This window comes from Phragmites australis, chromosome 1 (genome assembly GCF_958298935.1).
Source record: "Phragmites australis chromosome 1, lpPhrAust1.1, whole genome shotgun sequence".
In the NCBI taxonomy this organism is placed as follows: Eukaryota; Viridiplantae; Streptophyta; class Magnoliopsida; order Poales; family Poaceae; genus Phragmites; species Phragmites australis.
Window position 1 is genome coordinate 44,706,841 of NC_084921.1, and position 23,617 is coordinate 44,730,457.

At 41.7% G+C, this 23,617-nt stretch overlaps 1 protein-coding gene across 2 annotated transcripts; it reads left to right on the forward strand.

The window, feature by feature from the left end:
- The first annotated feature begins 10,642 nt into the window (after nucleotides 1-10,642).
- On the forward strand, nucleotides 10,643-23,299 carry LOC133921791 (alpha-mannosidase I MNS4). Of its 2 annotated transcripts, none has more exons than XM_062366820.1 (17): nucleotides 10,643-11,003; nucleotides 13,259-13,378; nucleotides 13,477-13,569; nucleotides 14,294-14,380; nucleotides 14,620-14,710; nucleotides 15,395-15,450; nucleotides 15,996-16,068; nucleotides 16,928-17,037; nucleotides 17,520-17,570; nucleotides 18,098-18,186; nucleotides 19,775-19,856; nucleotides 19,942-20,055; nucleotides 20,246-20,325; nucleotides 20,835-20,970; nucleotides 21,926-21,996; nucleotides 22,086-22,323; nucleotides 22,544-23,299. In XM_062366820.1, the coding sequence occupies exons 1-17, from the start codon at nucleotides 10,863-10,865 to the stop codon at nucleotides 22,940-22,942; spliced, it is 2,031 nt and encodes a 676-aa protein (XP_062222804.1). In that variant the 5' UTR covers nucleotides 10,643-10,862; the 3' UTR covers nucleotides 22,943-23,299. The 2 variants fall into 2 exon arrangements, with proteins under 2 accessions (XP_062222804.1, XP_062222812.1); XM_062366828.1 differs by lacking the exon at nucleotides 10,643-11,003 and adding an exon at nucleotides 11,060-12,239.
- Nucleotides 23,300-23,617: the final 318 nt, after the last annotated feature.

Here is a 23,617-nt window from a genome sequence, read left to right on the forward strand (position 1 = left end):
GAGAGAAAAGAAAAGAAAACTAGATAAGCGTACTGGTCCATAGGTCCACGGACGTGGTCTCGACCATGACTCCGCTCGAGCTTCCAAATGGTTGTGGTCCTGGACTACCACGCGTCGCTAGTGCACCGCACGATCTGGCGGCATGCATGCATGGGGTTCGTGTCTTTGTACACCAGTGACCAATGGCCACCTAAGATGCACCGAATAGCAACATCGTATTTTATATATATATATATATATCATGCTCGTAAAGTCCGTAGTGGTATGCATGGCGTGAAATAAGTCAAAAACCACAGGGGACCAAACTTGCATTGGCACCAATATCGTGGAACTCGTCGTAGTACGCAGATGTTAGACGTTCACGATTTTCTTTTCTCGACAGAGGATTAGAGAGGTAAACATTTTACCGTACCAAGGAGATCATTCCAATGTCTTATCTCTTAACAAAAGCAGAGGCTTGCATGTGACAAAGTAGGGCTCCACATTGCTACGCTGCGTCCCTCGAAAACGGCCCTCCACATCCTATATATCGGAGTGTCGCGACACCGAGAGTGTCCATTCTGGAGAACCTGATTGCAGATTGGACCATGCACGCAAACTTACGCCCCACAGCCTGGACGCAAAGTGCAACACTACACGTACAAATGGTGGATGGTCATCGTCGATGTTCACTAGAGGCGTCCGGAAAAGGGCACTGCGCACAATGACTATGCTTATCTCGTGGGAAATCTGGGAAGAGAGAAACTCCAGGGTTTTTCAGTTCGTCAGGAACTCTCGGCAAACATGCATGGCTGACGAAATCAAAGAGGAGGCTCGCACATGAGCCATAGAGAAGGCTCCGGTACATATGTTTTCCTTTTTGCACCTTGTCGATACCCTTCGTCTCGTCCCTATGGCGACATGTTTGTAATTAAATCTCTCTTCTCTATCCATGAAATAGGCACAATCTCATGCTTGTTTGTTCGAAAAAAAACATAGCTATGTTGTCTCTTCTCTATAGAGCCCAGGATTCACAAACATGTCGAACCAAAGGATGGACCTAGGATTCACAAACAAGCCCCAATGTAGAATCAAAGGTTGCAGTGGTATACCCCCTTCCCATGTATCACACACGCGCACGCACTACCGTCACAAACAAGTAAGAGATATAATGTTTAAACAACATATGCCCCAAAATCCCTCGATATGGTCCATATTGTGTGCGACGGTCAGACCACACATGTGCATATGGATCAATAGTCGACGACACTCTAGACTACCATCATCCGTTGAAAAGGCAACATGTCTGGTGATATTTTTAAAAATAAAAAAATATTGTGTTTCATAGCTCTTAAATTCAAAACACTATCGAAATAATCATGAAAATTTTTGAAAAAAATTGTAGTATGGATGATGCTATTTTCTAGCTCTTCAAATATAATTCAACTCAAACAATTATTTGTGCTGAACTTTGTCCTTTTTGTTTTTTAATGTACAACTCGTGTTTTTGTCTCTAAGGAATGCAATATTTTTCTAGTTTTAAACATGTCACCCATTGGAAGAGTGGCAGGGATTTGTCACCCTTCCAATGGGCGACAAGAGTGTAGATTTGTAATTCTTCAAAACAGATGTATATATTTGAAATTTTCTAATTTAAAAAATTTATAATAATAAAAATCAGTAGCACACTGCTTAGCTAAGTTTTCATTTTGTCCTTGTCGGTCAAAGCGAAAACCTAGAAGTATTAGTGTGGAGCTGGGCCTCAGGCAACTCGGGCCATGGTTCGAATCGTGTGGCCCATTGTTTCACCAGGGACCATGCGACTCGGGCCAAGGCAACCTGGGGTCTGTTTGGTTCCATAGGAGCTTTGTCTGATGAGCAAGTCTCGTAAAACCAGCACAGGCGAGCCAAATCGGCTCCCCGACGGTACTAAGCATTTTTATTGCCATCGCAAGCTCCAAGTGAGCTTGTTGCTCAACCAAACACCCAACATTATATAAAAAATAGATAAATAAAATATAAAATTAGTGACTGATTATAATATGACTTATCACTTATGTTAAAAGTAATAAATCATTCTAGATCAGATATAGTCATCAGTGACGATTTATGCTAGTTCAATCATAAGTGATAGGTTAAATTGTGATCCGTCATTAATAACTAACTCATCAATAACGGATCATCTAAAGAGTCATTAGTGACCGATCAAATTTTGACATGTCACTAATGACCAGTTTGATGCAACAAAGCAGAGGAAAAAATTTTAATTACTCAATCGTTAGATGTATTAGCTCATCAATTTTTTATATAGTTGTGAGAAAAAAAATTATCCTTCATAATTTATCAATTATAAATCTAGCTACTATTAATTAAAAATAATAACTAGTTATTAAAAATAATAAATAGTTGCATTTATTCGCAGACTATAAAATATGTAGTAAAATAAATAATGCACATTTAACAATTTTATTATATAGTAAATATGTACATAGCAAGATGCTATTTTTTTTAATTTTTCTCTTATTTTTTCTCATCTCAGCAGCATTAGAATAGAAAATATTATACATATCTACTCAAGTTTAATGTAAGGGGTGATAGCTATGGACACAAAATATGCGTTTCAAAAATGGTGCAAAAACTTCTGGCGGTGAGAGCTTAATCTTCCTAGCCATTTTTGGCCTAGAAAAAAAATTACTGAACTCGACAAAGTGGAGGAGAAATGGATATAACTTTTTTCATAGAGAAAAAACGTCGAAGTCAGAGTTTGTATGCAAAAGTTATGCTCATTTTACCGAGAGAGAGAGCTTCAGATCACTTATTTGAAACATTCGTTATATTGCTTATTTCAATTCTGCAACTGCTTTGGGTCAAAATGAACAGCTCAATTGAACTTTAATCCCACTCTATGATTCCAAAATTTTGAATCCAACCATTAAAAGTGTTTTTATTTTCTTTATGGTTAAGCTCTGGAGCAACCTATAATTCAAATTGATAATATAGACATAGGTGACGGGTCATAACTGTGACTCGTCACCTATGACTTATTAGATGACGGAATCACAGTTTATGACATGTCACCTATAATCTTTGACAACAAAGCTTAAAAGGATAAAATATTCGCTTCATATTACAACAATGTGATAGCTGAGTTGGTGAGGGGGTTCATGCGTGAGAGAGGTGGCAGGTTCAGTTCCCGCGGAATGCAAAGATTAAAAATACTTTGACAAAGGTTGTTGTCACGTCCCAAAATACTAATTACGTAATTAGACATTCATAATCGTCATCGCATGTGCTTGCACATGTTTGTCTATCATGAACCAGCTAAACATGTCTCAAACACCTTAGAAATAGTTTAGAGTATTTTGGAGAATCCGAAAAGGAAAAAAAAATAGGAGGATGATGATAAGGGGAGACTTAGAAAAATTTCAGCAAAAGAACCCCCTCTGGTCTGACCAGTGTCACCCGCGGTCTGAGTGCCAGGTGCGTTGCCACGTGGGCTGCCACGTGGATTTCTCGCGCTCCCCAGTTGCCATAGACCGCTTGTATCATTTAAGCACTGATCGTTGGTGTTGTTATCTTAAGCACTTTTTGTACCTCTACATATTCAATAAATATATGAATGAGCCGATTATCGCATGGTGTGCTAACACTTGACTTATGATCCTATGATGTGTAAGAGAAAATGAATGAGAAGAAGCAAAGTGATAGGGAGCTGGAGGTGTCAGAGACACACTCGTGATAACCCCGGGGTCATAGGGGCACGCGCAAGTGGGTAGTTTCGGGTATGAGAAAAGTTGTCTCGGTGGCCAAGAGGATGGACCCAAGTTGTGTGGGTAAAGATATACCCCTACAAGGTGTAAGAATAATTCAAATTATCACGCTCTCGATTACGAGCATGCTTAAGTTTCATTGGACATCAATCATAGAGTTTCGTTCAGTTTTGGGAAATGGAAAGTATGTGGATTTTTAGGAGAAGCATCTGCTGATGCTTAAGTGAGTTGAGCAAGTTCACATTTCTTGGAGATTTTAGTCATTAATGGTTAATGCTAGCTGTTCAGGTCATCATATTGATTAAAGTGCTTTTTCGCTGAATCAATTTAACTTGTGGCCTATTACTTGCTATTTATCCAAATGCATTATTATTGGAGTCATGAATAGTATATATCCATATTGCGCTACCCTTAAGTTGTGCAGATAATGATGAACTAGTGTATGGATATTTCTATTCTACCGATACCGGCGATGGGTAGTAGTAGAGTATGAATGTCTAAGTGCATCCCGGTGGTGAATAATGGGCAATGATGCCACTAGATTTTTGTTTTATTAATATCTTTTCACTGTGTATGAAAACTCTGATATTAAGTAGAAACTGGAATCGTGAAAAAGGTATGTAATATAAGTTAAAGTCTTCGCATTCTATTTATATCTTATGATAAAACTATGTTGTAAATGGTATATATTGTAATCTTGGGCTTTATTGAGCATATATCGAGACTGCTAGAATTGCTCTCATTTTAATCGAATAGTGACTACAATGGATGTTTTTAGCTAACTGTTAGCACTCAAAACGTCAAATGATGGGTATGTGCTAGCTCTTATCTTTATAGATAGTAGACGCTGTCTATTAAGCTGAGTGTGATTTGGATGGGTCTAACAGCCTCATACCAAGCTCCCCACTACCTCCACCTCCTCCCCCGCTCGGAATCCTTGCAAAATGAATTCCTTGTGCCCCCTCTCTCTCCCCATACCCTCGGTGTTGAGAATGGTGGCCAGAAGGCCCATTCCGGCGAGCCTCCAGTGAGCTCGCTACCGCAGACCAAAGACCGACCGGCGGTGTCGCTCGATGCTGCCCGCCCTTGACATCATCTCCCCCCCCACTATCATCTCTCTCTCTCTCTCTCTCTCTCTCTCTCTCTCTCTCTCTCAACCTGCCGGGTGAGCCCGGCCGCTGATTCTGTCAGGCACCATCACCCCCTTGGGCCGATACTAGGCCACCACGGCCCAATAGCCAGCCTAGCCATGGCCTGTCAAACCGAGGCCAGCCGTCGCATAGTACACGATCCATTTTCCAAAAAACCATCCCAAATGAACAGTATCAGCCTGTAAGCACATTACCATTTTTCATTTTTCCCAGATTTAATTTTTGAAAGCCCATTTCTCCTCTTTTTCAGTTTTGATTTTGATGGTTCTTTCGCCAATATTCATATAAATTCATGCCCTACCCATTCTACATAGTTTCATAATTTTTAGAGTTTATTTGTATGTTTTTGTGTATTTATTTTGTTTGTTGTGTGTCGCGTTTTAGAAACCGAAGCGTTCGAGGAGGAGGAGGAGCCAAGCTGTACATTGATAACATAGTAAAGCTACATTAAGTCTTCGGTAGAATTGTTTCGGATAGAGGTACCGAGTTTACCTCGAAGTTTTGAAAGAGTCTACATACATGCATGGGAACCAAACTAGACTTCAGCACTACATATCACCCATAGATTGATGGTCAAAGCAAAAGAGTCAACCAGATCCTGGAAGACATGTTGAGAGCATGTGCCCTAACCTATGAAAATGGTTGGGAAAAGAGCCTAGTCTATACAGAGTTCTCATATAATAATAGTTATCAAGCTAGCTTAAAGACGTCTCCTTTTGAGGTCCTTTAGAGCTAAAAGTGTAGTACACCCCTAATGTGGTCTTAAGTTGGAGAGCGTACCTTACTAGGACCCTCACTCATCAAAGAAGTAGAGAACCAAGTCGCAGAGATAAGAGAAAAGCTAAAGGCAGCTCAATCCCGTCAAAAGAACTACACATACAAAAGAAGAAGAGACCTGGACTTCAAGGTTGGAGATTATGTATATCTCAAGGTCTCCCCAATATGGGGAACACGAAGGTTCCAAGTCTGTGGAAAATTAGCTCCCTGGTATATTGGACCATACCAAGTTCTAAAGCAAGTTGGGGTAGTAGCCTACCAAATACAATTGCCACAAGAGCTAACCGATGTACACGATGTTTTTCATGTCTCCCAGTTGAGGAAATGTCTGAGGGTACCGGAAGAGTATGTACCTATAGAGACGCTGGATCTCTAGGATGACCTCCGGTATCAGGAAGTTCCAGTAAGGATTTTGGATATGGTCACAAAACAGACAAGAAGATCGATAGTACGACTGTGTCATGTGCAGTGGAGTAGGCACACCGAAGCAGAAGCCACATGAGATCGAGAAGATGCCCTGAGGAAAGAGTTTTCCTATCTCTTCGAAGAAGACCTCGAATCTCGAAGACACGATTCATTCTAAGTGGGTTAGGTTTATAACATCCCAAAACCCCAAAAATCAGAAATTCATAAAAAAAGAAAAATCTTCTTTTCTCTCATGGGACAACTCCCTCTTCTCTCCCTCTTGGGCCGACCTCTCTCGCGGCCCATCTCTTTTCTCCCAACCTCCTTTCCTCTCTCTCGCACAGGCCTGTTCCTCTCCCTCCAGCATGCTTCTTCCTTTTCCCTCTCTCCCAGCCCAGCCTAGCACACCTTCGTCTTTCTTGTGCGTGCACAACACCGCCCCGCTTGTCTCCATCCTCGCGCAAATCTTGACGACAGCACCAAACACCTACCTCCTACGTGCTCGCCAGAGGAGGTAGCACCACGCTACCCATCGGCCACTGATGAGCCAAGCCACGCACACACGCAAGAGCTCTGGCACCCTGGCCCCTACCTCGAGCCGTCCCAAGCGCATCATCCCCCACCGCAGCGCCAGCCGCCTCCGCTTATAAAAGGCACCCGCCCGAGCTGTACCACCATAGCCTGACAACACCCCAAGCTAGGTAGCCACCCCTGCTCCCCTCTCCCTCCCTTGCTCCCATCTCCCTCCCCTCTCCCCCCCGATCGAGCATCGAGCCACCCCTCCCCCTCAATCTCGCCCTCCGGCTCAAATCCGCCGCCACCGAGCCATGACAAGCAGCACCTTAACCACCGTCACCCTCTCCCACCCTTTCCCACCCCTCTCTCCCTCCCCCTCACCCCCTACAAAGCTCCCCACGAGCTCAGCAGGCCGCGCCCATGGTGGCTCACCACCACCCTACCGCCACCTCCTCCCCTACTTAGAATCCTACAAAAGCGGATTCCCATGCCCCCTCTCTCTCCCTGTGCCCTCGTTGTCGAGAATGGTAGCCGGAAGGCCCATTTCGGTGAGCCTCCGACGAGCTCGTCGTCGTGGATCGAAGATCGATTGACGGTGCCACCCGATGACGTTCGGCCTCGATGTTGTCTCCCCCTGCCATCATATCCCTCTCTCTTTGTTAACCCAACGGGTGGGCTCGACCCGTCAGGTGCTGTCACCCCCCTGGGTCAATACTAGGCCGCCATGGCCTAATAGCCAGCCCAGTCATGACCCGTCAACCCGAGGCTAGCCCGTTCGCACAGTACATGGACCATGTTACTAAAACCAGCCCAAATGAACAGTGTTAGCTCATAAGCACAATACCTTTTTTTTTCTTTTTCCCAGATTTAATTTTCAGAAGCCCGTTTCTCTCCCATTTCAACTCCGATTTCGACAATTCTTTCACCAATATTCATCTAAATTCAAGCCCTACCCATTCTCCTCGGTTTCATAATTTTCAAAGTTTAGTTGTGTGTTTGTATGTATATATTTTGTTTATTGTGTGCCATGTTTCAGAAACCAGAGCGTTCGAGGAGGAGGATGACTCGAGAATGTAGGACTTCGAGCAGGACCCCTCGAGGACTTCAGCAGAGGCAACTCTTAATTCATTTTCCCTTGTTGATCATATTGAACCTAGATTTTATCACCAGAACCCGTAGCAGCCATTTTCCATTAGATAATTGCATAAAGTATTCATTAATGGTATATTTTAAATGGTTGATCTAGTTATGTCCTATTTTAGGTTAGCTAGCCTGATTGCTTTGACCGGAATATAATCTTGGTAAACCTAGAATTTTTGTCTCAGCGATATTAATTACGCTAAGACAAAGCCCTTGTTACTCGTATGCTTAGGGCCATGTATTACTTTGTTATTTCATGCTGTGCCATAATTAGTTTTGCGAAATGTGTGTAAAATGTGTGATTTGTTAATGCGTGGGTTATCAGGATGGGAAGACATACCGAACTAATAATAAAAGAGAGCCTGTTAGAGATGGGGCAAATCAAGGTTCCCGTCGGGATTGCCTTCAGAGTTTAAGTGTTACATGTGTGCCAGGCTTAACATGGAGATATTTGCTTTGGCTCGATTAAGGACCAAGTTGATGTGATATCTTACATAGTTTTCTCAGTATAGCCACTCGATCTTGTATACGATAGGGCTTAGTCTAAACCCCACTAGTTAGTCTACTAGTCATCCGAAGGCAAGAGTGCAGCGGGACGCCACAGAGCAGGTGCAGGCTTGTTGACCCTGTTGGAAACCTATTTGCAGGTCAGGAACCCCTGGTTAGCTCCCGTAGGCAACTGGTGGGATGGTGCTCAGGTGGGTAATGGCTTCGTTCAGTCACACTGTCACGACGGTGGTAGGTTGACAAACTTAGCTTGTGGATAAAATGTACCACTATGTAGAGGTATAACTATTTGAATAGCTACGTGCACGATCACAGACAAATTATGGTTTAGTCATAACAACTAGCATGAGTTGCGGGTGTTTCCTTGGAGTGTGAGTGTGCAAGATATGTCCGTTTTTGGAAATATATCTAGCAGTATGCTATGGGTTACTATGGACAGAGTGTCTGACAATATTAAAACTCGGGCCCTGTTGATCTTCCACCACGACCAAACCCCTCCTTCATTTAGTAATGATATTGTGTTTTTTTTTTACAAAATCCGCCTTATAAAAATAAACCCACATGTGTAAACTTGGTATTTCCGTAAAATTACACTTATAGTCGTACCCTTATCAATATTGTATGTATGTATTTATACCCCTTGATATAAAGTAAAGGTTGGGACTTGTTGAGTATATTTGTACTCACCCTTTCTTATGATTTCAGAGAAAGATCCGAACTTCAGTGACGCCGATGGTGATACTGACGAATAAGTTTTGATCGCATTCGCACCTAAGTTGCCTGTGGAGTTGCATGCCCATATGTTGATCCTGCTGTGCCCTCTAGTGATGTGGATATTTTTGCTCGTGAGCCTTTACGGAGCCCTTTATGTACTATTAGCTTGATGAATTTATTTTACCACTCCCTTTATCGCATGTCTGTGTTTTCACTTGTTGTATGCCTTATATTTACCAGCAACTAATCTAGGAACTGATATAATAAAGTTTTAAGCATAAGGGATGATCTGAGGCGCTTCACTTGACCAGGCTATAGAGGGAAGCTAGAATTTAGGGTTTGATTGGTTGCTCGTATGGTAGTAACCTGGCCTGATGGATATGTATAATTTCAGAGAGAATCGTGTTTGGTTACCCTCATATACTGTTCCAGCCTGATCCGACGGATGCAAATGTATGCCCATAGCCTGTTCCGGTGGATGCAGGCTTCTGCATCCACTCATGCAGGTATGCCTACTTGTTGGTGTCATAAAATCATTTTCATGCAAGCAACTAATCACAGTCTCAACTCTAATATCGGCTCATACGACATCAAATTCGGTCAACTAAATAAAAACTCAGCTCAGTCTATATAGACAGTTACAACCAATTAAATACTTTTCTTTTCAACAAATATGAAAACTCAGCTCAGTCTGTACAGACAGTTACAACCAATCAAATACTTTTCTTTTCAACAAATATGACTCCACTCAGCATGCATCTTCTTAGCCTGCATATACGGTTTTTGCAGGCATAACCTATGTATGTAACCAATCACACACTAAGCTTTCCTCCTGGACCAGACTGAAAGCGTACATTTAGGGTGTTTTTGGTTGTCTGAATTTTCCGCATCTTAGCCCAGTGGATGCGCATAATTTCAGAGAGAAGTGTGTTTGGTTGCCCATGTTCATTATTCCAATTTGACTCGACAGATGTAAATATATGGTCTCATTCTGGTCCGGTAATTTGAGCTTGCCTCCGTAATCTGGTTCGGCTAATACAGGCTCCTGCATCTGCTCATGAAAATAGACCTACTTGTCAGTGTCATAAATCATCTTCATGCGAGCAACAATCACAATCTTAATTCTTGCATCCGCTAATGTGACCTGGCATTCGGTTAACAAAACAGAAACTTAACCCAGTATAACCAAACATACAGTACCAATCAAACACTTTTCTTTTCAATAAGTATATGATATGTATATTTCTCCGCATCTCTCTTATCCTGGCCTATCAAATACATGTAACTCCAAAAAGAAACCCATTTGCTTGTCTACATCCACTATTGCAATTTGGTACTTTGGGTGCAAATATACGATCTTATCCTAGCTCATCGGATACAGTCTTTGCATCCACTCATACAGACTGACCTATTTATTAGTGTAAAAAATTATCTTTACGTGAGTAATTAATTATAATCTTAACTTTTATATCCGTTCATGTGGTTTCAGATTCAGTCAACTAAACAGAAAATTAGTTCAACCATCTTCTTTTAATAAATATGATTCCGTTTAGCCTGCCTCCTTAAATTACTTATTAGATATAGTTTTACAAAATTTTATAAAAAACCAAATATACTCATAAATTCGCTCAAACTGTTTCCACTTAAAACTGCATATTCGGTGGATATCGGTCCATGCGGGAAACACCAGCAAATCACACCCTTGTTCCGTCGTTGGCACTGCACCTCACCCTCGACAGGCGGCTGCTTTGGGGGATAACCAAAGTCAAACCCAATCTTCCTGAGCATGGTGCAGTGACCGATCTAAAAAATTTAGTAGTTGTCGAGGATACAACGTCCCTATCCATCTCACACATTCCTCCTTCGGCCTCGGGCGCGCCGGTTCCCCAGGATCGTACCCGCGATGCGGCGGCGGGGCCAATGCTTTCCCCTCCTCTGCCTCTCCGTCGCCCTCCTCGCTGCCGCCGGCGCTCTTCTCCCCGGCGTCGCCGTCGCCGAGGGCGTCACTGTCACGCCCTCCGAGGCCCACCGGCTCCGCGACGAGGTAGGACCCGCCCCTCAGATCCGCCGCTCCTAACCCCTGAACCTGCAGCTAGTTTCCATAACTCCGAGCGAATCGAGGATACTGAGTCGTAGTTTGGATTTAGCGAATTTGTTAGTGGTGAGGGTCGTGGTGTTCGATTTCAAGCGTGCAGGTGGCAGTCTGCTTGCTTACCGAGCTGATTTTGTAGATGACCTGAAGTGAACGGTGAAGTTGCTCAACTAGCAATGTTGTGATTTTTTTTGAAATTTGCATCTATACTACCAATCTAGAGCTGGTACCCAATAACACCATCACTCTTTGCCCCCTTCTATCTATACCATCACACTTCCAAAATCTTTCCATCCATACCACCAAAATCACCTTCACCCCTCTCAGAATGTTAACGTCGTTTATTTGGTGCCAAAATGCCCACCTGTTTGTCTCTCCTGTTTGTCGTTTTCTCTGCACCTCCACCTCCGTCGCTGCCGCCTCCATTATCTCCTGCTGTCGCCCACCAATCAGACCACCGGCCACAAATCGGAGCGCCGGCCCTTATCCGACCGCCTCCCCCTACTCGATTCATCTCTGACCTGACGCCAAGCCGACGCCGCTCAGTCCAGCCAATGACAGCCTTGTCTATGCCCCCACCATGCAGCCCACATCGCCGGATGCTTGCGAACAGAGGCGGCAAAGGGAAGAACTCACTGTGACCTTGGGAGGATGGCGCCTGGCTGCGAGTGCAGAGGTCAAGATTCCTCCCCAAATGCATCTGAGCAGTGGGTCATAGATGAAATCGTTTAACTGCTGGACTCGAATTCCTCATCTACCTAGTTCTTTGATGGTTGTTAAGCATAATTAATTGGCCTATCAAAAGTGCTCAAGAGAAATCCATGGAAAGATCGACGGGTTAACTTGGTATGGCTGCTGGCTTGCACGAGAACTTGGCATTGGTGTGCTTGTGGATCTCGTAGTGGGCGCGCCGCGTCTCGAGCGAGCGGCTCTCACGACTACCATGGAGGCTGCTCTGGAGCTCGTCGCCTTCCCCACCGTCGAGCTCCTGACTTCCCCTTGCCCCGAGTGCTTCGCTGTGGCTGCAGTGGAGCTCGTCGGTGTTGATGGCCACTCCGGCAGTAGTTCACAGGGGCATTTTGGTCTCCATGGCTCGTCCAAGCAATGGAAGTGGACGGAAGCAAACATATGGTGGTATGAACGAAAGAAATTTGAAGAGGTAATGGTATAGATGAAAGGGAGCAAAAGGTAATGGTATTTTTTGGGTACCACCCTTGGTTTGATGGTATAGGTGATTCCAGAACTTTTTTTGAGTAGTATTGGTTGAATTCTCTATGGAAAGTTCATTTTGTCAGTAAAGATGGTTATAGCCTGTAATAGGTTAGTTCGTTTGGGTGTTACCTGATTTTGCTATTACATCTGCTCAGCATGGTTTTCATTTTTCTTTTAGATTCTGCTAAAGATGATGTAATTCCGTTATCTATTAATGGAATCCAGGGTGTCCCGTATGAAAAAAAGCGAGCTGATTTTGTAATTTGCTGAAAGATTGGGCGGATGCTTTAGCTTTTTAGTTTAGTTAGATACGTTTTTACTACTTGGGGCATTTGGTCTGCATATATCTGATGTAAGTTTTGTTATTTCGGTTAATGTACATTTGCTTAGGTGAGTTAGATTATTACATGATTGTTAGATTATGCTTGCAGGTGTGTGCCTGAGTTACATATGTTTCAACTCCAGGCTTATTTGAGTAGGTGTGTCAGTTGCATACTTACATGTGTTTCACTTCACTCCAGCCTTATTCGAGTTTAAAAAAGTACCACCTTTGAGTTTTGGATGCAGTATGTGTGACTCGCACTGACTGGCCTTAAGAATTAAGATTAGGCTACCATAACAGAGCTAACTCGTGTATCTTAGAACTTGAAGCAATTCCTGATTGATATTGAATCGTGATCCCAAGTTTCGATGAAGATCTTGAGGCTGGGCTGAAATATGAATCCACAGTATAGCTCAATTTCCATGAGGAGCTGAGACCAGTACAGTTCTCTGAGACGAGTTTTCCTGGGAACTACCTGTGTCTATATCTTCCATGCCACTCTTTTACTGCAGCAAGATAACATCATGTGTCAACTGATCATGTTCATAATCTTGTCTCGGATTGACTAATAAAAGTGGGAATAACTTTTCGAGTTTCCAAATGGCATAAGAACAAGCTAGCATTGTTGTTGAAGCCCTCTCTTGACCGCATTTTTTTTTTATCTTTTATGTAGGTGAAAGATATGTTCTATCATGCATTTGATGGGTACATGCAGTATGCTTTCCCACTTGATGAACTGCGACCTCTAAGTTGCCAAGGTGAAGACTCCCTTGGTGGTTATGCACTTACTCTTGTAAGAAATTAAGAAATTGATTATTCATGCATATTTCTTAACATTCGTCACCTTCATGGATTTATCATCATTTCATGAGCATTTACTTCATCATACAGATAGACTCCTTGGATACCTTGGCTTTACTGGGGGATACGGAGAGATTTGGTTTTGCTGTGGAGTGGGTTGGTAAGAATGTCCGCTTTGATATTGTAAGTAAACATGTGTAACATTTAGTGATTTTGGTTTTACTAGTTGGAAATCTTAATGAATATTCACCATGGTCTACTAACAATTACTGGATTTAGTCTTATTTTTATGGATGGTAGTTGGTAGATGCTGAATTACAAAAATTGTGCACCCATTAAAAATTTCTGATTGGCGGAAAAATAGTCAACTGCTACCTGATAAAGTCATCACTTATATTAATATGTGATGTACTTCACGTATAGGTTGGAACAATTTACAACTTAGCATTTAAGAACCTAATGGATTCTCTGAGAGATGTCAAATATTGCCTTTGGGCAGCTTCGTGCTAATAACCTAATGGTGTAACTTGCAAGACTATTTTACTATTATTCATTATGGTTGTTAATACTTGGTCACTAGTCTTGTGGATTATTTATGGTCTAATACCATTGCTTCATATATAATGAGAAAAGTAGGTAGGTGCCATCGCATTATTTGTAAGATTTTCTTTTTTAGACCTATTTGCAAGATTCACCAATTTTTTTTGTTACTGTGTGTAGATAGGTCATTATATTTGGGCTTTCTGCTTCTAGTTAGTGTACCTGTTTTACTCGTTTAAAGGTTGGCTATGCAGGCCAGAATGTTTTTTTTACTACAACATTTGCAGCCTGTTTATTAACACCTTATATTTGCTTACAGTTTATGCTATTTGAGTAATCATGTTTCATTTCCTCTCTGCGTATGCAGAACAAAACTGTCTCAGTTTTCGAAACCAACATACGCATCCTTGGGGGTTTGCTGTCAGCTCACTTGATTGCAAGTGATTATGCTACCGTAAGTTTGTTTAATCCTATGTGTGTGTGTGTTTTTTTTTTGCCTTCTCTTATCTCTTTTACTTATATCGTGATAATCTCTATTCACTGTTTGCATTATTCCTGATCTTGAGCATCAGTAGTTGTTTTTAGTTCAGATTAATTACTACAGTAAATTAAGAATGCTTCTTGGACAGCACAGTTTTTGAAGTTTATTATTGTTCAAGTGTTCCAATACTTATTTTACCTTCTCATTGACAGGGCATGAGAATCCAATCTTATGATGATCAGCTACTTCATTTAGCTCTTGACTTAGCTCAGAGGTTGTTGCCTGCATTTGACACTCCTACAGGTTCGTTACTTTTTCTATTTGTATCTTTGCTGCATGGAATATATTATATATTGTGTCAGACATTTGGTTGCCTCTTTCTTTTCATGACTTTTCATGTAAAAGAACTCTTTTTACTGGTTGGGGATTGGTACTAGACCTAATTGCAAGAAAAATCATGTTCTACCCTAGCGATTCACACAGAAGCACACATGTGTGAACACACCCACATACGCATGGTCACATTTGCACAGTGATAATAAAAATGACAATATCTCTTGAGGATTCCTTTTTTTTGGAAAGCACTTTTTTAATCAGGATTGCAGAGTGAAAAACGGCACTGATTAATGGTTTTTTCATATCTCAATAGTTAATCTCACTATTGCTTTACTGCTTCAGTGAACGTTGCTGTGGGAGAAAAAGTTTCTCTAGGAAAGCCAGTTTGCAAAATGCAAATTACAAAAATCTTCATTCTAGTGAATTTGCTTGCAGTGGAACCATTTTGGTACTCCTTACTCTGGAGCACAAGTGCTGTTTGTTTTTTGATATCATAGATAAAACTATGTGCTAATTTGGCCCCCTGCATTACTTTGTTGAAATTTTCCATTGCCTCACAGTCAACTTGAAAATGCCTTCATCACCTTTTCAGCATCATATTGTGCTTGTAGTTTCCTATGTTCTGTCTGACAAGTGCAGTTTATGTTGCAGGTATTCCATTTGGATCTGTTAATTTATTGTATGGAGTTGATGAAAATGAAAGCAAGGTAAGCTTCTTTCATACTCCCTTTACTGTTTGTAGAGCTTTCCAAACAGAAACAGGTCCGGGCACCTATTAATAATGTAGAACCTGTTAATATGAGAGGAGAAGAGGATGAATGTCAGGTTATATTGAACAGCCCCAGTGGGGCATATATGTAGTACATGAGACACACCCCAAATCCTAGACTATAGCACAATGACTATTTTACCCTTAACAGAACCTTGAATATTCCACTGATTTTGGCATATTGGTGACATGTATAATCATCTATCTTAGTTTTTTCAATTTCTTCTGGTCATAATAAGTATCACCCCATCAATCTTGTCTAACTTTCCACATTCATGTTTCCTTACTCACCCCATCAATCTTGCCTAATTTTCCATATTCGTTCTTGGTTACTCACCCCATCAATCTTGCCTATTTTTCTACATTCATTCTTGGTTACTCAGTACAAGCAGTCTTTTGAAACTTGAGAAATATTGTACTTGGCTATTTAGTGGACATAAACAGTCTTGAGATTCACTGCTGACACTCTGGATGTTACTCCAGATAACATCAACAGCTGGTGGTGGTACTTTGACATTGGAATTCGGTGTCTTGAGTCGCTTGACTAATAATACTGGTGAGTATTAGCATAATAGCATTATAAAATCATTATTGTACTGTTTTATTGAAGACCTTGCGCTGTACATTTTCTAAATGACTGATGGCTACCATATTCTTCTATGAAATTCCCGCCATTTCTTATTACCTGGATTCAGCGCAATAATCATGTTTGATTATGCTGTTTAGTTATTGTTGATTTATCCACATGAACTGAGCTTAGCTCGGTTGGTTGAGGGCGTGGATGTACGCCTAGACCACCTAGGTTCTAGTTCTCTTCAACGCGGATTTGGGTCCTTATTTCTTCTTTTTACAATGCCACTAGTTCCTCTTAGACCTGATCAGGGGTAGCCTGGCCTAACATACCTGACCCGGCCCGAAAAAGCCTAACCCGACCAGTGTATGGGTTAGGCTTGGGCTTCAAAAACAGGCCTGCAGTTCCTTTCGGGCTGGACTTGGGCTTTAAAAACAGGCCTGAAACCTTAAAAAACCCATTAAAACCCGAGCTTGGCTCGAAAAAAACCAATGCCAGGCCGGGCTCGGGCTTAGAAACCCAGCCCGGTGTCGGGCTCGGGCTTGCGGTTTTCCAGTCAGGCTTTTCAAAGCCCGGTTTGGCCCACCGTTTGAACAGGTCTAGTTCCTTCTAGGTTGGTCGACTTTTTTTTTAGACCCTTTTCCTTTTTTTTCATATTGTATTATCGCTCTGGTCCTGTGAACCTTTGTACAGATTACACTGTTATTATATTAATAATATTATTCAGTAGGGTCATGCCCTTCTGTTCTCAAAAATAGGAGATGGCCTCTGAACAATGATATTACTACTCAGTATTGGTTTTTTATATCATTCTTTGTTAAATTTGCTGCTTCTGTCGTGGCAGTTTTTGAGCAAGTTGCAAAAAACTCAGTACGTGGAATATGGGCACGCAGGTCAAAACTCAACCTTGTTGGTGCCCATATAAATGTCTTTACTGGTGAATGGACACAGAAGGTATTAACCGCTGCCCTCTCAGTGTTGGTTTTCCAACTCCTTGGTACAATAAACTATCTCATGACATTAGTGGAGCCATGCAGCATACTGTCAAGTATAAATATCATGTCGACACAGTGGCTTTTAGTTCGTTTTATTAAGTTGACATATGATTCATAACCTCAGTGGACTTGAAATATGTTTGCTTTGCCATGTATGAAAGAGGTCCAATTTTGCTTCCTGTGTTGAGAACAGTAGGAGAGTTGCCTTCTGTGAATATATTAATTATATAGATAGTTTATGTACAACAAGTGTCAGCTCTACAAGACCAAAATACAAGGGCGAGCAAGGTTCACATGACCTGACTACAAAACCTGATGGAATTTACTAATATCAAACCTGATGGAATTTACTACATCAAACTTGATCTTCACTGCAATGCTTTGTTTTTGAGCTTATTGAACATCATGAACTATTGTTAGTGAAAGTTCCCCTCATTGCAGGATGCAGGAATTGGCACAAGCATTGATTCATTCTATGAATATCTTCTAAAGGTAGGAAGCTACCACTTTGATGATGTTCATATTTGTACATTCTATAACAGTAAATCTTGTTTTTTTTAAAGAAAAATGAGCTGTAGATCATAGGAAGTATTCAGAATATAGCCATACTGGCAATGTGACAAAATGAGGAATTACAACACGTGTCCTTAAAACTTGTGGTTTATGTTCAAGTAAGTCCATGAATTTGAGACTTCCGTATGACCGTATTATAGCAACAAGCTTGTTTAAGTGATCACCACAGCAGGTGCGCATAGCACAGTGTGTCCTTAAACAAGTCTGTGACTACATGTGCAGATGTCAGGTTCGTTGACTTACTTGAACATAGCACGCAAGTTTAAGGACCTACAGCGCAATTCACTCTAAAATGAGCCTTCCAGATTATATTTTATAAATTATCCTTGATCTATAATTTTTTCTAGAGCATCAACAGAACCATTCTCATCATATGCTGGTTCTTTTTATTGGGCTTTTTTTTATTATGTGTTTTAACATCTATTTTGTGTGTCAACACACAACAGGCACATTTATTGTTTGGAGATGAAGAATACTTGTATATGTTTCAACAGGCGTACAAGGCTGCCATGCACTATCTCCATCACGATCCTTGGTAAAAAACGTGTTCAATACAGCGTTGAATTACAGTTACCTGTCATTATTTGAGGACATCTAGGTAGTTCACAAGGATCTTTTGTTTAGAGGTTAAGGTCAGAAATGAATATTTCTTGAGTAATATTCATGAACAAACTAATATGGATCAAGTTCATTTGTGTTTCTCTATAACATAAAGCAGGTGTATAAGCGCAACTACAGATACTCGTTAATGTTTATTTAGCACTGTGGTGATGATCAGATAAGGGTGTGTTCGGTTCCCTGAATTTCTTCCATCCTGACCCAGCTCATGCGTACAATCTTGAAAAACAAGTTGTTTGGTTAGCTGCATTTACTGTTGGTTCTTGCATCCGCAAATGCAAAAATACGGCAGGCATCTTGGCTGGAGTGCGACTTCACTGTGCCACCTCGCCGATGGGGAAGCGCCTACGTCTCGGGCTTGAGATTGACCGAGGACATCGAGGAGGACCCACCGAAGGCTGCGCGGCGGCGGGAGCATGTCGGAGACGGGTGAAGCCGAAATCGAGCGGTTGTAAGGTCTTCATGGCGTGGGCTCGCTGGGGGCAGGCACGCGAGGAGAGGGTGACGTCGTAGGCATTAGTGGGTCACCATGGAGCTCGGGAAGGCCGTGGATAGACCGGAGCGGCGTCGAAGCGGCTCGGAGGCGGCGGACTCCAATTGCGGAAGCAGGGGAGACTGCCGTGGACAGCTCTCCACGGTGCGTCGCAGGGGCAGTTGGTGGTTCGAGCAGACTCCTGTGACCTCCAGGATGGTGTCAGCGTGAGCAATCGGGCGGCGGTGGCCTGTAACGGCGTGGTGATGACATGCGACGTCGGAGGGGGAGGTGCAACGGCACAAGCTTTTCTCGGTGCATCGCAGCAGCAACCAATGCTTGGGGGGGCTCCATGGTGTCTTGGAGATGGTGAGGCCAAGAGGAAGCAGTCGAAGCTTCGCCGGAGAGACGGGTCAACAGAGAGGGACGGCAGCGGGAGCATGGCGTTAGCGCCAGAGGAGATGGATGGCTCCTTTTGCGATTGAGCACAGCGGAGGGTGAGTGAGGTACTTTAAGAACAGACGCGCGCGGTGGCACCGGTTTCCGCTGGAGATGAAGGGGACAGCATGCGCGGTGTTGGAGGGGCGGGTGGTGCACGGTGCTGCAAGGCTGAACGGGAGTCGGGCCGGGGCAAAAGAAAAAGGAGTCGGATCATAATGTCCTTTGTTGTTATTTTTTGTGAAGAAATGGTATGTTTAGTGTGAAAAAATATGATATGTTCATGCACAAAATGCGGCCAACCAATCACCTTCTCAACACATTGAACCTCCATACAGCCTTAGATTCGACCTACCAATCACAGGCTCGGCTCAGCTCAGCTTGCATCCGCAATTGCAGCCAACCAAATACTCTTCTTTTACAGAATACGGACTCCCTTAGCCCGCTTCCCCTCATCCAAGATATACGCTGCAGCTCTATGAAACCTCATGCAAACAACCAAACGCACCCTAATTCTACTTTGCTAGTTACTTTTGAAGTTTTTCTACTGCTTTCCGTTCAACTTTCAAATAAGAATTTAAAATACCCATCCCAGGTACGTGGAGGTAAATATGAATTCTGGTGCTACTGTTTGGCCACTATTCAATAGTCTGCAGGCATTCTGGCCAGGACTTCAGGTTTGGATTACTCATATATCAGAAAGATATACTGCAGCTCTGCAACCCATATTCTAGATGATTGCTTATGCTTCTTAGATTTAAGGTTTTAGCTGGAGATGTTGATCCTGCTATTCGAACACATGCTGCCTTCTTCAGCGTCTGGAAAAAATATGGATTCACCCCAGAAGGGTTTAATCTTGCTACATCCACTGTTCAGGTAATGAAACAAATTTTTTTCCTCAAACCTTGGGAAGGATGCACTGTAAGCCTTGAACTTAAAATTGGAACTATCAACCTCAATCTTTCAAATTTAGCTAAAAAGACAAATAAGGCCCCAAAATTTTGTGAAAGGATAATTTTGACTTCTTCAAACTTGCATTGATCCCACCATTTCCAATATTTCATAGAATGGACAAAGGAGCTATCCGCTACGGCCTGAGTTGATTGAAAGCACATATTGGTTGTTCAAGGCTACCAGAGATCATAGGTGTGTCTTTCTTTACAAGGCAAAGATATATTTTTTCCTTTTCGAAAACAGTTTAATATTCTAGGTAGCTTACTGGTAAAAGGAAACAGAGAATTTGCTCTAAAGTGTGTGGGCTGATGCTTAGGGACCTCTGGTGCAATTTTTTTAAAGAAGACAAATGACTATTTTCATATTAGGAGGGGAATAAAGTAACTGATTAAGGTTTTTAGCACTTCCAATACCAGTTCATTCGGCTGCTGTTTGTCACTTCTTGTTAACTGGAGAGTTCTTCGAGGGATTCCTTTGGTAGCATTGATAGTTGAACCATTTGATTTTCAGGTACAACAGCAAAATATAACTTCACTCATGAAAAATTTGCAGGACATAATACTTTTAACTGATATTGGCGAGATTTGATACTAATTCCATTTAATTTTATTCTGCTAGCCCCTTCAAAAAAAAAATTTCTGCTTGTTTGACTTATACTTTTGTACCCTAGCTTAACGTTTTAGCTTTAATATTAATCGCAGGTACCTTGATGTTGGGAGGGACATACTAGCAAGCCTTCAATATGGTGCTAAATGTCCTTGTGGCTACTGCCACATATCAGATGTGGAAACCCACAAGCAGGATGACCACATGGAGAGTTTTTTCCTTGCAGAAACAGTGAGTATCTCACAGCAAACGATTCCAATTTATTCTTTTTTTTATACAGTGTTGGTATGCCCACTGTGTTTTTCATATCATGACTGCGTGAGACATCCAGTGAGGAACTCAAGACCAATTAGATCATATTTTAAAATGCATGACCATAGTCATGGTTGTTTTCTTCACATTTTCCATAAATGCATATTAGTCTCTGTTGTGCATAAAGACCTCAAATTATTGCCAATTGTAATATAGTCGTACGCTCCTATTGCTGCAAAAATATCTCCAGGTTTACATAATTGCAACATAACTCCCATGCCCCCTCTTTTATATGCAAGTGACCCTACCATCAAGCTTTCGTTAATCACCAAAAGAGTATTTCCAAGTTAAAGAAAACACAAAATAGTCTATTTTTTTGGGCAAATGACCCCACTACCAAGTTTTTGTTAATTATCTGCCAGTGTGGTTGTTTCGTCCAAAATTCTATAGGTATTTGGTGACCAAAAAATTACCCTCCATTTTTATTTGTGTTCCAATTGCTTCGTGAAAAATTGCATTCTGAATCCAATAAATACCTGACAAATTGGAATATTCTCAATAAATTGAAGCCCCTACACTTCGTACTTGAATGAAATCCCAGCTGAGAACAATTGCATTTCAAATTCAAGCAAACCCCTGTTAATCTAAACAAAGCCAATGAATTGAAACCGTCCCACAATATTTCTTCACTCTTGACAATGCTTACTTACCACACCATCTTCCCTTGTTTCTCCGCTCTCCTCCAAACTATAATCAATCTAATTGCCACAATGCAGAACGGTCAACACCCATAGCCAGCGCAGCAAAACACGCATATCATTGTAGTATTTGTGAATAGATTTAAGTTTTGGCATTGATTCAGCAGGGCAATCACTTATTACATGCCTGCTAATTTGTCCTCTTCTAGCTAAATCTAACTGCCAGCACATTCCAGGTCAAATATCTCTGGCTTCTTTTTGATTTAGCTGCAGGCCCTGATAACATTGTTGAAAATGGGCCATATAAGTAAGTATTGATAGTACAGTAGATTTAGTAAGTTCAGCTGTTTATGAAGACTCAACATTCCTACTTACTGCATATCATCAATGCTGCAGATATATATTTAGTACAGAAGGTCATTTGTTCCCGGTTACTCCTGAGATAGCCTTGGTAGATGAGCATTGTTCGTATTTTGGAGCATTCTGTGATGGCAGTGCGGGCCATGGATATGGTACCAGTGCTAGTTCTACTAAGTATCAAAATGCAAACTATACTCAATTTGATGGTAGTCGAACCCCTTCCAGTGAATATTCTGTCTCAGATATTTTGTTTACAACAAGAGGTTACATCAAGGTAATCTCATGTGCATCTCTGATTAATTTTTTTTCTTGGTCGCTGCAATATTTTTCTGGTTTATAGTACTTCTGCTGTTCCAGTGAATGCTAGGTTTTCTAAGAGTATCGTCCATGATTGTCTCTTTGATAATTTAATACATGCAGAGGAGTCAGAAGGCGCATCCTTTTATTAGGTTCTGTTTTTCTTTTTCACTAATTGCAATGAATCATTTTGTTAGGGAGTATGTCCAAGATTGACTCATGCACAGAAACTTGGCATATCGTACTCTGATGAAGAGGGTAACTTCATAGAGCAGAATTCTGAAAGTCATGAGAATCCAGATGAATCTGCTGTAGTATCTAGTGTCCAAGCTCAGTCAAGTTCTCTTATACTGATCTCTCACCCAGTCGCGAGCCAATCGGATGAGGCTTTGAAAAGCAGGTCTAGAAGTCAAGATCTTGCAAATATCGTGGCAACTGCTGATTCTGAGTCCATAATGACTGATTATACTGGTGGCTCACTCGGAGGAAACACTATAGAACTTACTGAGGACACGGGGAGCATCTCTGAGCAGACAGAAGATACTGATGAAGAGATTGCTCCTCAGGACTTTCAACAGAATGAAGATACCAGCTGACCCTTTAGTCCACATAGGCACAATTTTTTTCACTTAACTGCGGCATCATCATGGTCAAACTTCAAAGCTCGCTGTATTACACAAAAGATGCGGAACAAGTTAGGAAGCAAGCAATACTGAGCGTGGTCCATCAGTTCCGCTTAACGATTTGAAACCAATCGTTGAGGTATTTCCATTCCTGAGTCGTTTACACTGACCTGCAGCTTCGACCCCCCAGAATCGATATTTACCTTCAGTCCTGTTCTTTCTATAGCATGATAGTATGGGGTGAATCATTATTTGTTCTTTTTGTAGTGATTGCATAGATTCTTATTCTCGATCAAATAGCGGATGTAAAGTTTTGTACACTAGACTTCCTTTCAAAAAGGAAAAAAAAAGTTTTGTGCACTATAAGTGAAGAGGCTGTATGGCAATGCAAACTGTATGAGATTTGTTATAGGGAATAAGTGTACTTACCCACCCGAAGTATCTAGGAAAGCCAGATATCAAGTCTCCTCAACTATTCAATACCTTCCAAATAACCCTCACCCCTAGGTGGTTTTGGCTACTGTGGCAATTGTGTTGATGATGACGTGGCTACGACTCAGCAAACAAAGTAACAGAAAAATCCTTAAACAATAGGACCCGCATGTCAGTGTTATAGCCCTCTCTTTTACGTTGCTTGCACTCTTGCTG